Here is an 11,875-nt window from a genome sequence, read left to right on the forward strand (position 1 = left end):
CGCTAGTGACCTCACGCGTCGACAGCGCAAACAAGTCGCGACGACTCACAAAGAGATTGGCCAAAAAGAAACGCCCTACTGATTGCCTAAATCCTACAATTGCTGCATATAGACCCATCTTGCTCTACGCGTATTCTCCAGGAACCCTCCCTCTTCTTCACGCGACACAGCAACCCATCGCGACCATGGGTGTCTACCGTGTCGGTAAGTCACTATATGATTTCCAGTGCATTTACGTTCAATGAAATATGAGCCGCATTCCAAATCACCAATTGACATTGAACCGGGCAAAACTGATCAGTTATTAGAGGTGTCTCCCAACAACCGCGCTGGCTGCCAAGTCAAGGCATGCAAAGACGAAGGCAAAAAGATCACAAAGGGTGAGTTTCGCTTTGCCGTCCAAGTTACCATTCATGAGCATGTCAGCTGGCAGTACCGCCATTGGTGAGTGTGTTCTGTTGATTCTATTCAAAGACGACTACTAACTAGCGTAGGGGATGCGTCACCCCTAAGCAGATTGAGAATCTGAATGAGACATGTGGCGGCGATACAGACATGGTCGATGGCTACGATGAACTGCCAGAAGAGTTCCAAGAAAAGGTCAAGTTCGCACTCGAGCACAATCATATTCCAGATGAAGACTGCACACGCGTAAGTACTTCATTGTCGCATTCTCATATCTCTGCTCACAATCCCAGGACCCCGAGCTCAACCGTCTGGGTGTCAAGAAATCCAGAGCAAAGAAGCCCAAGAAGGGTGATGAGGGCGATGCGTCTGAGGAAGAGAAGCCTAAAAAGAAGAAGTCCACCAAAGTCAAGGACGAAGATGAAGAAGACAAGCCTGCACCAGCCTCCAAGAAGCGCGGTCGTCCCTCCAAGAAGCAAGCAGCAGACGATGTTGAAGAGGAAGAGAGTGCCCCGCCTGCGAAGAAAGCTCGCGCTAACGGTAAGAGCAAGAAGGCCGCAGAGCCGGCGAATGAGAGCGAAGAAGAGGCACCAGCACCTAAGAAGGCCAGGGGTAAGAAGGCGGCACCCAAGAAGGAAGTAGTTGAAGAGGAGGACAAGGAAACAGAAGATGAAGCCCCACCGCCTAAGAAGGCTCGTGGCAGGAAGCCTGCTGCTAAGAAGGCGGAAGCCGAAGATGGCAGTGAGGTTGAGGAGGCGCCCAAGCCTAAGAAAGTGCCGCAGAAGAGGTATGTGTGATTGAATTGTTCGTTGCTGGTATGCAAAGTACTAACCAAGACGGTAGGGGCCGTAAGAAGGCTTCCGAGTAAGTCTGAGTTCTTAGGAGATGTTGATTTCTTTCGATGTAGTCTCAGTAGGCTAGGGGGCGTTCGTGTGTATCTCACCAAGATGTGTATTCTTCTTCATCATCCAAAAAGAGAGAGATACCCCCAGGTGTAATTTAGTTCAGGGCACATGTACACAATATGTTTTGTTAGGTAATAAGTAAATGAGGTATCGTACACATTGACTTCAAACATGTCTCATTCGCATTCATCGAGTGTGCTTCTATCAAGTATTCTATAGTGCTGTGTCTCATTCTAACCCCCTCCGCCATTACCCCCACTAATTTCAATCTCTCATATATTCAGCGCTGGCTTATAGGGGGGTTAGGCCAGGCTTGGGTAATCTACATATTCTTTTTTTGTGTCTATCCCTTGGTTTGCGAGAAAGTAGCAGTGACTGTTTTCGAGATAATCTTGCGCTGCCTTGGAAGATATGACGTATCAGAGTGGCTTGCAACCTCCTCGTCCTCCTCCATGTATGTGTTGCTCGATATGTTACGATGATTAGTTCGTTGACGTTTTGAGGGCAGAGTGTGGTCCTTCGCTGTCGGAATCTGGATCGACATGCCGTTTCCGCTTGTCGTGGCCGCTAGTATCAGCTTACGTCACTCTTTGCTTGCTTGCTTTTCTTTACATATATTTCGTAACCTTTCGACCATACAAAGTTCGACCTCGCCTTGCTTAACAACAAAAGTAACCGCCTTGGTCTTCTAGGGTTCTGGTGCTTTGCTGAATTCTGGAGTACGCATTGTAAGCGTGGAGATCGTGACAGAGCTGATGTAGGTTGAGGCCCGAGTTCATGTAGTAGTACGAGAGTACCAAAATCTCCACATCGTCGGGATCTTTAAGCCGTAGAAGCCGACCTCAACCCAGCGCGACAATGGCGCCTGGAAACGTTGGATTGTTTCCAACTTGTCTGCCACGGGTATGGTGGCTAGAATTCCGCGAGCGCGGATACCGAATATTCACAGCAGTACGGTGTAAAGCTGCACTTCCCACGGGTTGTTGGCGAATACGACAGACTTTTCGTCTCTACGCTCCAGCTGATCAGCGATATTGGTAAACATCGCACAGAGACGTGCAGACGAACAGATGATGCGTGGCGCGAGTTGTCTGGCCGGCACGTCCTTTAGCTCAGTGTTACTAAAGATGAAGATCCTGTCGGCTTGCGGTCCACACTCATGGGCCTTCATACCCTCTCGAATATCAGCACAGAGCTTGACAATAAACGAGTGGTCGTCTTGAAGGGGTGTTCTTGATACAAAGATCGCGATAATCCCGCAGAACAGGATTCTCGACCAATTTGAGCTGCTTTTTCTGCTCCATTTCAGGAGCGCGGGTGTTTTCGTCATACGAGTACTCCATCTCTTCTGACTCGTCCATCGTGTCCTCGTCCATCTCATTGATCTCTCCATCCCGGTCGTCGTCGGATGAACAAGTAATGTCCCCAGAATCGGAAGTTTCCCTCATAGTACTCAGTCAACGTAGATTTGTCCAATACATCATGAATCTCCGTTGCGAAGAACATTAACACGCAGACAAATGCGAGCTCTAGAATGCGGCGGAACTTGCCGTTTTGCAGGAGCTGCTCTGTATTGCCCCCCTCATCCTTGTTTTTGTGCGGAAGAGATGATGGCTATAGATGTGGTGCCACCCATCTGGCAGTTCATCCTTTATCTTTTATTTCAAGGATGATCTTCGCATTATCCGCCTTCATACGAGCCGGGATCTGAATTCGAAGGGCCTGGACGCGTGCTATCACAGGATGTATGTCTTCCCAAAGTATGGCATAGACTTTGATGTTCCTGATGTACTGGGTTGGGTTTATACCGCGTTGGATTGGAGCGCAACCAAGGAACCATGGAATATAGGCTTCGTTGACTGTGAAGCTCATTCGTTTATACCAGTTGGCGACCAAGTCTTGGTAGGCAGTGACATAAAAATCTTCGTCTTCGATATTGAGATATCAATATAAGATAATTATGTATGGAGTTGAAAGAAGCAATTTATTAGTTGATCCTGTGAGTTCAAAAACCACGGCATCTGCACCCATATATATACCCTCCAGCAACCGCCATTCACTCCACTTTCCTAGCCCTATGAATTTTTAGTTTGTTTGCTATAGCCCATGTGCCGGCTCACGTGGGTTCGCATATCCTCCGGCTCACTTGTCGGTACCTGGCTGCCTGCGAGGAGACCCAATTACGTAGCTGAGTATCGTTTGTTCACTTAAGAAAAACTTGATGAATGACGAAATATTTGGTGCTGCTACCTCTGATGTGTCATTTTTCTGTTGTCTTGGAGTACGGCTGAGGACTGATTGAGACTTTTCACTCCCAACGAAGTGCAAACAAACCGCAGAAGAGATCATGGAGTAGGCAGACGATCATGCAGTGAAAAGGTGGAGTCATGGAAAAACTCTGCGCGGAGTTTCTAGCACGTGTGCTTTGTGCGCTGCTGTTTGGAGAAGCTGCTAGCTTCTCTTGGTGGCCGAGCATGTAGCATGTACTGATTTGCTGAAGTGGTCTATTAGAGACAGCTGCGAACCGTTACTAGGAGCAGATGGCAGTATAATATGCTCGCAATTTCTGATATATAAGAATTTCAGTTTAGCTATGTTGCAGAAGTAGATGCTGCCCGGGTTTAGTATAGGAGAATATTTTGTCGCCTACCGCCGAGGGGCATTCCACTGGAATGTCTTTTGGAAGCTTGTGGGATGCACATGACCTACAATATTTTTTTCAATGTTTCCAATATCGTATCGGGCAACAGATGTTGAGGTCACAGGTTGGAATCGCGAAGCAACCCGGAAGTCAGCTAGATGCCGCACTGATGATCACGAATAGAAACTGGGAATCATGTAACCACCATGTCAACCACAATCACATGAAACCCCTCAATTAACTTCAAACCTACTGCTAATAATACATGATATAAACTTCAAACTGTTCCCTCCTCATAAATCCCATGTATTCATAGAAACTTCAATCACCTACCTCACAGAAGAAGTCCCATCGATACCATCCGCCGCATCCCCAAGCCCTTCCTCATCGCCCGGCTCGGCATATGCACCAGGCTTCTTTGCCGCGCCACGAGTGCGCTCGCTGATAATGTTGTCGCGGTCGATGGCTTCCTTTTCGTCGCGCTCTGTACTCTATTAGCAAACATCCTTTTAGAAATGTAGGCAGAGAACTCACCGAGCTGCTGGTCAGAATCACCGCCGTTGTCGTACTCGGTGGATTCAATGGGGGCTTCGTCCTTGAGGACGGGGATTTCGGATTGGCCGGTGCGGGATTGGTAGGAGTTGTCCATTGCGTTGCCAGTGGGGACTTCGGTGGAGCTCATGATGATAGTGGTGGGAGGATTGTTGGGTTGGTTAAAGTTTGTTGGTGTTTGTGTATTGTGGTAAGATGAAATATTGTGATGTTGTGAGGAGTCAAGGAGTAGTGGCAGCACGTCTTTATGTAGACTTTAATCGCAATGGCTATACGTCATGAAGCTCGTGAAGTGTGTTCAAGCCTCTGATGTGACATAGGATCTAGGATCACAGACTGCTAGGATGGGCGATCAGAATCCCATGTTGTGATCGAGGCTATGACAGCATGGGCTTGAGAAAGGTCAATTCAACAAAGGTACCAGCCTCCTCGAAGGTGGTGTGTGGTGCAAGTGGGTAATGATGTGTCGATCTGATACGAGGGATCTAACACTAGATGCGGGAGCAGTCCGCATGTGTGATGGCCTGGACATGATTAGTGCTGTGTCATTCTTTGGTATCGTTACTTTGAGAAGAAATGGACATAGCGAAGACGTAGAGTGTCTCTTTGTCTGTAGATCATATACCTGCACAAAACCGCATCTTAATGGTCGACACGGAAATATTGTCACATTGAATAGATGTCAGCGAGAATGGGACCGCTATTCATCCCTGCGTCATACTATCGCAAAAGGCACATTATTCTGCTAGTTCCCGAGACTTAGATCCGCTCTACCATCCAAGGGACCATTCGTGCATGCCATTGATCAGCATCAGTCCCAAAACACGCGACGGTCGACGTCAACACCAGATTAGCGTCAGGGGCCGCATGGGGCTCTTTGTGTGGATGCGAGATTGGCGAAATCGATCATGCATAAAGAAAGTGGATTCTGCGAGAATCCGATGACGACGGGCCGGAACGTTTGTTTTGGCGATGGCTGGGGAGTGACGTTGACATGGGCACTGGCGCGAAACGCGCTATCGCGACGTCACGACATGAGAACGCCACTTCTGGTCACTATGGGGGACGAGCATATTCTACATGTCCAAAACACACATTTGAGTATTACTTGTGCATTAGAAAAAGTTACATTTCAACATAAGGATATGTCCATCGCTTCTCAGTGAATACTAATAGTAGTACAAGGTACAACGCCAAGATGCAAACCCGCTGTCAAATCAAACTTCTGTGTGCATTCTACGAGCTTGCACTCGCCTCGACTGCTGTTCCGCTTTCGCTCGTGTCTTTCTTGGCCTCCTCAGTCTTCTTCGCGGCAGCCATTTGCCATGCTGGAATGGCAGCGCGTCCAGTGGGCATCCTGCTGCTGTATGAGGCCGAGGGGGTTGCAAGGCCGTTGGCTTGGCTGTCAGCACTAGAAGTGCCGTTTGCCTGCTCAGCTGGCGCAGGCGTAGATGGTGCCTGGGGTGTGGGTGTTGAAACAGAGGATGTGCCATTCACGTTGGGAGTCTGGGGAGCACTTGGTTGCTGACCGGCTCCGTAGTAACCCGAGGCGTTCTGAGGACGAGGAGCAGCTGAACCCATTCTGTTTCCAATCAATGTCTTCAGACTCTTCAACTCAGTAGACAGCTCCTTCAGTCTGTTGTCGGTGGCTTCCTTGTGAGACTCCAATGCCTTGGGGATCAGATCCCTCAGGCCGCGGACGTCATCTTCAATTCGTCGGTTGTCGTCTCCTTGTCGCTTGGATGATTCTTTGAGGGTTGACAATACGCTTTCCACCTCACCCAGGGCGTCATCAAGTCTTGCCGTCCGGGCCTCTTCGGATGCCTTGAGTGCGGTAGTGTCGGTATTGAGTTGCTCGAGAAGGTCAAAGGCACGCTTGAATGATTCGTCGACAGAGGCCTTGTCTTGCTCCAGCTGGGGCTGCGTAGGCGGCTGTATCAGGGGTAGGACGTATCGCTTTGCGGTAAAGTAGAGTCCGTATCCTACGCCACCCATGACCGTCGCCATGATGAAGTAGTCGCGCCAGTCGCGTTTCGGCGGTCTGTTTCCGTCAGCTGGTGCGCTAGAACTGCTAATCTTATAACTTACTCTGGCGGTGGTGGTGGTGGTTGCCAGTATCCTTGGGGCGGATAGCTTGCATATGGGGCTGCCGGCTGTGGCCTGTATGACGCATTGGTGGCTACTGCGGATGTTTGTGGAGGAGGCGCAGGTTGGCCGGCATCTTCAGCGGCGCGGGCGAGGGAGACGTCGATCTCCTCCTGGGTGAGGTTCTTGGACTGCAGGAATGCTATGCGCTTCTCCAGGGGCGCGCTGGCAACCGACGGGTCCTGGAGGACTGGGTGTTGTTGTTAGCATCGTCGCGTGCAGGGTTGCAATCGCCATCATATTTACTTACACGAGACGGCCGATGTGATGAGATCCTCGCGCACCATTTTGGCTACAAGTTACGCAACACACGTAACAGGCGCAAGATGGCGGGTGGTGATGAAGCTGAGGAGTCGCGAAACGACGATCTAAGGGCTCGAGGCAGGAATGCCTCGGCTCCTTTGCGTCGGTCGGCGGTCGGGTCGGCGCCTGTCTCACGTGGCACCGCCGCAACTCTTTTCCGACTTCGACCCTTTCACGCGAGACTGCCAGACCACACATGCGATGCACTGCACCAAGGATCGATACTGGAAACGACATTGGGTTCTTATCTTGGTCATACATCGCATTCTATTCGTTGTTTCCATTGGCTTTGTGCAACTGAATTTGTTATTTTCGCCAAGACATCTGTCACTGTTGCCCCAGACACAATAGTACATTACCAGTATTTAGGCTTCACAGATTATTGAGGTGAATTGGAAACTTCCACGTTATTCGCTATATTTGGCAAGTTATATTGCACGTTTCGAGCAGTCTGGTCCGCAGCCTCCACGTACCATGGATGACCTCAAATCGTGTCGGAGTCATGATATGGACAGCGTATTAGATTGCACGTCAGAAATATGTAGATTTCATTGCCAGAAACTCTGAGGCATTAAAATTTCAGAGGTACAAACTGGTTGGCTCTCAGGCTGCGCTGATTAGAATGTCTTATTATATGCGCTGTTTTGTCCTGTTGTTGACTTGCGCAGCATTCACTGCATTGTTACAGGGTCCAAGACATGCGGAGGCTCCCCTTTCACGTTCACTTATCATTGTAACCTACCCTCATTGTGACCTACTGAACCTTGTGTGTTTCTACATTCCCATCCCATAACCATCACAATTACTCAGACCATTTCTATCATCATTGACCTGCATCATGAACCGACAAACTAACATTATTGACGACGATGAAGTCGCCCGAGCGATGGCCGCAGCCTTGCAGGCTAAGGGAAAGCGTAAGAACAAGGTAACTGGAGGCAGCGCCTCTACTTCTGCCAGATCGAACAAGACCAGCAATGTGCCTGCATCGCGCAAGGCAACAGGGGGCAGCAGTACATCTACTCCAGTCAGACAGAACCAGATCAGCAATGTATCTGGAGCAAGCAGAGCACCAGTGGGCAGTGCATCCAGCTTAGCCAAAAAGAATAACACCACCACCGTACCTGCAGCGAGCAAGGCAACAGGAGGCAATGCATCTACTCCAGTCAAAACGAATAAGACTAGCAATACACCTGCAGCGCGCAAGGTAGCTGGAAGCAGTACATCCACTCCAGTTAGGCCGAACAAGATCAGCAATGTGCCCGCAGCGAGCAAGGTAACAGGAGGCGATGCGTCTACTCCAATCAGACCGAACAAGACCACCACCGTACCTGTAGCGAAGAAGGAAACAAGGACGCCTATTACTGCTACTACAAACAAAAATCCGAGAAGCCGATTTTACGAGGCAGATGGGCTAAAGATACCATTGAATGACCAAGATGGCCTAGGAGATAAGAAGAAACAACACGCTCGGTTGGCACAGTCTCTCCTGCAGAATGACTTGGAAGAACTACTCGATATCGTAGAGCAGTATGCAGGCACTCAGAAGCGAATAGAATTCTGCATGCTTGAACTCTCAAAGGTCGAGGTAGCAAACTGGATCGAAGAAAAGGAAACTCTTGCTCTTGGGCGCCACCCCAAATTAACATTACCAAGTAAGTCCTAGAGTCAACAGTTGTACTGCGCATACTGAGACATCATTGTAGTGACAGATATGAATACCGCACATGGCACAATCCATGCAAAGAAAACGTTCGCTCCTTCACGTACCCCTGCAGCTCCGACACTGAGCAATGGAACAGCAACTCCCTCTGTTCCTTACGCTAAGGAAAACATGCCACATACAACTGTACGAAAGGATACACGTGAGCAGCCCGATAGTCGGAAAAGACGAATCCACGAAGATGAGCCAAGCAGCCAACCGCCACGGAAGCTTCAGAAGCTGGATACTCCGGAAGAACCAGTAGCTAGAGCTGATGAACATCAAGCCGATGCCATTCAACAGGGCAACCCAAGCCCTCAGCCAGTATCACCATTGCCTCAAATGAGCGAGAAAATCAACACGCACAAGGTCGCCAGAGATCGCGGAGTGCGGCAGATGCAGTTCATGATCGATACTGGGATGGATGCTTCCAACCTCGATCTATCCACCACGGTCGTTCACGACAAGAAGAACGATAGAGTTATTACCGCCACAACTAATCCTCGTACTGGCGCGACCCAGTTCTTTGACACAACAGGTGAGTCCCTCAACTGACTCTTAACACGTGATGCATTACAGTCATTACATCCGTCATTCAATATTTCCACATTTGATATTCTAGATTCACTGTAGGCTAAACATATAAACAGTACCCCGAAACATAAGCATTCCACCAATGCTTCACGCTCCATTTCTAAAACAAGGAAAACACGGCCGCCATGGCGACTTCGTATACGACCCTGACCGTACCACAGGTCGCGGCCATCAAATTACTCCGCACGATAATCGTAGATGGAATGAGTTCATAGTGTTCAATGGAATGTGGCATCATCGTAAGCCACATTCTGTAATTGGAGGGGAGGCCATGTCGGCCGAGCGTGAGATCAAGGAGACATGGGAGAAGTGGCAGATTTGGTGGGGTGAATTTGTTGAAAAGTACCCGGGGTATGCGGTTGCGCACTTATGGCCGTGTGGATGCGAGAAGGTCATGGAGGGGGACGAGAGCGAAGAAGAGTAGATGTGGTGGTCACTTTTAGCATACATGATAAACACGAGTCGATTTACACAACGTGTTCAGGGAATCAGACTCGATCATATCAAGTATTATCAGTAGCCTATGAAGAAGAGTTTGCTTCTGGATATTAATGAGTGGGTGCGAGATTTAATTAAAAAAGTGGAAGTGTTTGAAGATTGCGCATCATAGGATTGGTGGACGACGAAAGGTTGAAGAGCTCAACTTTGGTTCGAAGTCCGCACAAGACATCTGTAATAAACGACACTGTGAAATATGGAAATACGAGGGAATATTGTCAACAGCGTATAAAGACAGCTGCACCCCTAACGCATCCAGTCCATATTCCACACCACTTTCACACACTGCTACATCACCACTCTCAAGCTCACACAACACCACTTCCAAACCATCCACCACACGCACATACAAAATGGCACCATGCGAAACCAAGAAAGTCGCAAAGACCAAGCGAATCCCGCCTAAAGTCAAGCGCAACACAAAAGGCTATCAAACACGCACATCACCACAAAAATCGCCTTCACAAACCACATCCATCGAACAAGAAGAAGCTGAAGGAAATCTCTCCGCAATCCCCCACCACCCCAAAACGCCCCTCAACACCGCCCACCTCCTTTCCATGCCAAAAGTCACAAACTCAATTCGGCGAGTAGAATTCAGAGAATACGTTAGTCTGGGCATTACACCATTGGACGGCAAGGGAAGCAGAGCCGTACAAGGGAGCCAAAATATCACCACTCCCCTCATCGACGAAGTCGACGAAGAAGAAATAGACGAAGAACTAGAACGAACATGGCAAGACTGGAGAAACGACCAGGAAAGCAAGGAGTTGAAATGGCTTCGGGAGAAGCTATGGGGCAAGGGGAAATGGGCAGTCCGCACCGAGCACGAGGAAGATGTATTATATGTGCGATCTGTATTAGGAGAAGAAGAGTGGGCGGCTCTCTGTCTTTGAATTTTGCTTTCAATTCACTCATGTATATAATTTCTAATAATCGTAGAAGCCTTTTCCGGACTTCTTACCTAGCCAGCCTGCATCTACCATTTTCTTGAGCAAGACTGCGGGGCGGTACTTTGAGTCGCCGGTGTCGTGGTACAGAACTTGCATGATGGCCAGACAGGTGTCGATGCCGATGAAATCGGCGAGTTGCAAGGGGCCCATGGGCACGTTTGTGCCGTTCTTCATGATGCTGTCTATGTCTTCCTTGGCGCCGACGCCTGTCTCGAGGCAGATGACTGCTTCGTTGATGTATGGCATGAGGATGCGGTTTGCCAAAAATCCGGGTGAATCTGCGGACTTCGAAGGGATTTTCCCCATTTTCTCGCAAAAGGCGAGGGCAGTTTCGAGGGTTGATTGCGAGGTTTGGAGGCCGGTTATTATCTCTACGCCTTTTTGGATGGGCACAGGGTTCATGAAGTGGGTGCTTATGACACGCGAGGAGGCGGAGAGGTCGGTGGGGTCGGTGGTGGTGCTTGCTGCGATTTTGGTGATGGAGATGGAGGACGTGTTTGTTGCGAGGATGGCGTGAGAGGGGCAGATTTGGGCCAGTTGGGAGAAGATTTTGTGCTTGAGGTCGGGGATTTCAGGGACGGCTTCGATGACGAAGTCGACGTCCGAGAGGTCGGAGAGCTGCGTGCTGGATGTGAGGCGCTCGCGTACGGCGACGGCATCTTCTTTTGAAATTCGGCCTTTGCCTACGTCCTTTTCGAGGAGCTTGTCGGCGAACTTGAGGCCCTTGTCGATGGAGGCTTGCGAATTGTCGATTAATCGCACGGGAACTGAGGCCTTTTGTGCTGCTACGAGGGCAATTCCAAGACCCTGGGTATGTCAGAATGGTGAATATGCCATATGAGAGATCAATTGATGCATACCATCTGCCCAGCTCCAATTACACCCAGCTTCTTCACCTCAGCGGCGGCTCCAACAGAGGGGGTGGAGCTAAAAGCACGGCATTGCTGTCTAGCTGCGCACCGGGCGGCTTGTCTTGAGGCTACGGAAAACATTGTTATTGTGTATACCAATTACAATGGAATTGAAGTGCAAGTACTAGGTGTAAACAGCAAATTGTTCTGATGCATAGCATGTGATGGGGCCAGCCGATGGGAACCGCTGCACGGCTAGCCGAGGCATGACGTTGACTGGCGGGTGCGAGTGCGGGACGCTCAGCCCTATCCTTGGCGAGTTTGCG

At 49.5% G+C, this 11,875-nt stretch overlaps 6 protein-coding genes across 6 annotated transcripts; 3 read left to right on the plus strand and 3 right to left on the minus strand.

The window, feature by feature from the left end:
* Nucleotides 1-185: 185 nt before the first annotated feature.
* Nucleotides 186-1,445, plus strand: COCVIDRAFT_15628 (hypothetical protein; the record flags this gene model as incomplete). Its single annotated transcript, XM_014701543.1, has 6 exons — nt 186-204; nt 309-444; nt 495-651; nt 699-1,192; nt 1,249-1,269; nt 1,442-1,445. The coding sequence occupies 6 exons, from the start codon at nt 186-188 to the stop codon at nt 1,443-1,445; spliced, it is 831 nt and encodes a 276-aa protein (XP_014557029.1).
* Nucleotides 1,446-4,280: 2,835 nt separating this feature from the next.
* Nucleotides 4,281-4,633, minus strand: COCVIDRAFT_15629 (hypothetical protein; the record flags this gene model as incomplete). The annotated part of the gene is made up of 2 exons (XM_014701544.1): nt 4,281-4,435; nt 4,486-4,633. 2 exons carry the CDS (start codon nt 4,631-4,633, stop codon nt 4,281-4,283), a joined length of 303 nt encoding a protein of 100 aa, XP_014557030.1.
* A 1,106-nt stretch (nt 4,634-5,739) lies between these two features.
* Nucleotides 5,740-6,935, minus strand: COCVIDRAFT_98201 (hypothetical protein; the record flags this gene model as incomplete). Its single annotated transcript, XM_014701597.1, has 3 exons — nt 5,740-6,544; nt 6,592-6,838; nt 6,899-6,935. 3 exons carry the CDS (start codon nt 6,933-6,935, stop codon nt 5,740-5,742), a joined length of 1,089 nt encoding a protein of 362 aa, XP_014557083.1.
* Nucleotides 6,936-7,789: 854 nt separating this feature from the next.
* Nucleotides 7,790-9,671, plus strand: COCVIDRAFT_37405 (hypothetical protein; the record flags this gene model as incomplete). Its single annotated transcript, XM_014701598.1, has 4 exons — nt 7,790-7,889; nt 8,187-8,606; nt 8,664-9,191; nt 9,304-9,671. The coding sequence occupies 4 exons, from the start codon at nt 7,790-7,792 to the stop codon at nt 9,669-9,671; spliced, it is 1,416 nt and encodes a 471-aa protein (XP_014557084.1).
* Nucleotides 9,672-10,098: 427 nt separating this feature from the next.
* On the plus strand, nt 10,099-10,641 carry COCVIDRAFT_26264 (hypothetical protein; the record flags this gene model as incomplete). The annotated part of the gene is made up of 1 exon (XM_014701560.1): nt 10,099-10,641. One exon carries the CDS (start codon nt 10,099-10,101, stop codon nt 10,639-10,641), a length of 543 nt encoding a protein of 180 aa, XP_014557046.1.
* Nucleotides 10,642-10,674: 33 nt separating this feature from the next.
* COCVIDRAFT_26265 (hypothetical protein) lies at nt 10,675-11,690 on the minus strand (the record flags this gene model as incomplete). Its single annotated transcript, XM_014701561.1, has 2 exons — nt 10,675-11,505; nt 11,559-11,690. The coding sequence occupies 2 exons, from the start codon at nt 11,688-11,690 to the stop codon at nt 10,675-10,677; spliced, it is 963 nt and encodes a 320-aa protein (XP_014557047.1).
* Between the last annotated feature and the right edge of the window lie 185 nt (nt 11,691-11,875).

The sequence above is a fragment of the Bipolaris victoriae genome (genome assembly GCF_000527765.1).
Source record: "Bipolaris victoriae FI3 unplaced genomic scaffold scaffold_38, whole genome shotgun sequence".
In the NCBI taxonomy this organism is placed as follows: domain Eukaryota; kingdom Fungi; phylum Ascomycota; class Dothideomycetes; order Pleosporales; family Pleosporaceae; genus Bipolaris; species Bipolaris victoriae.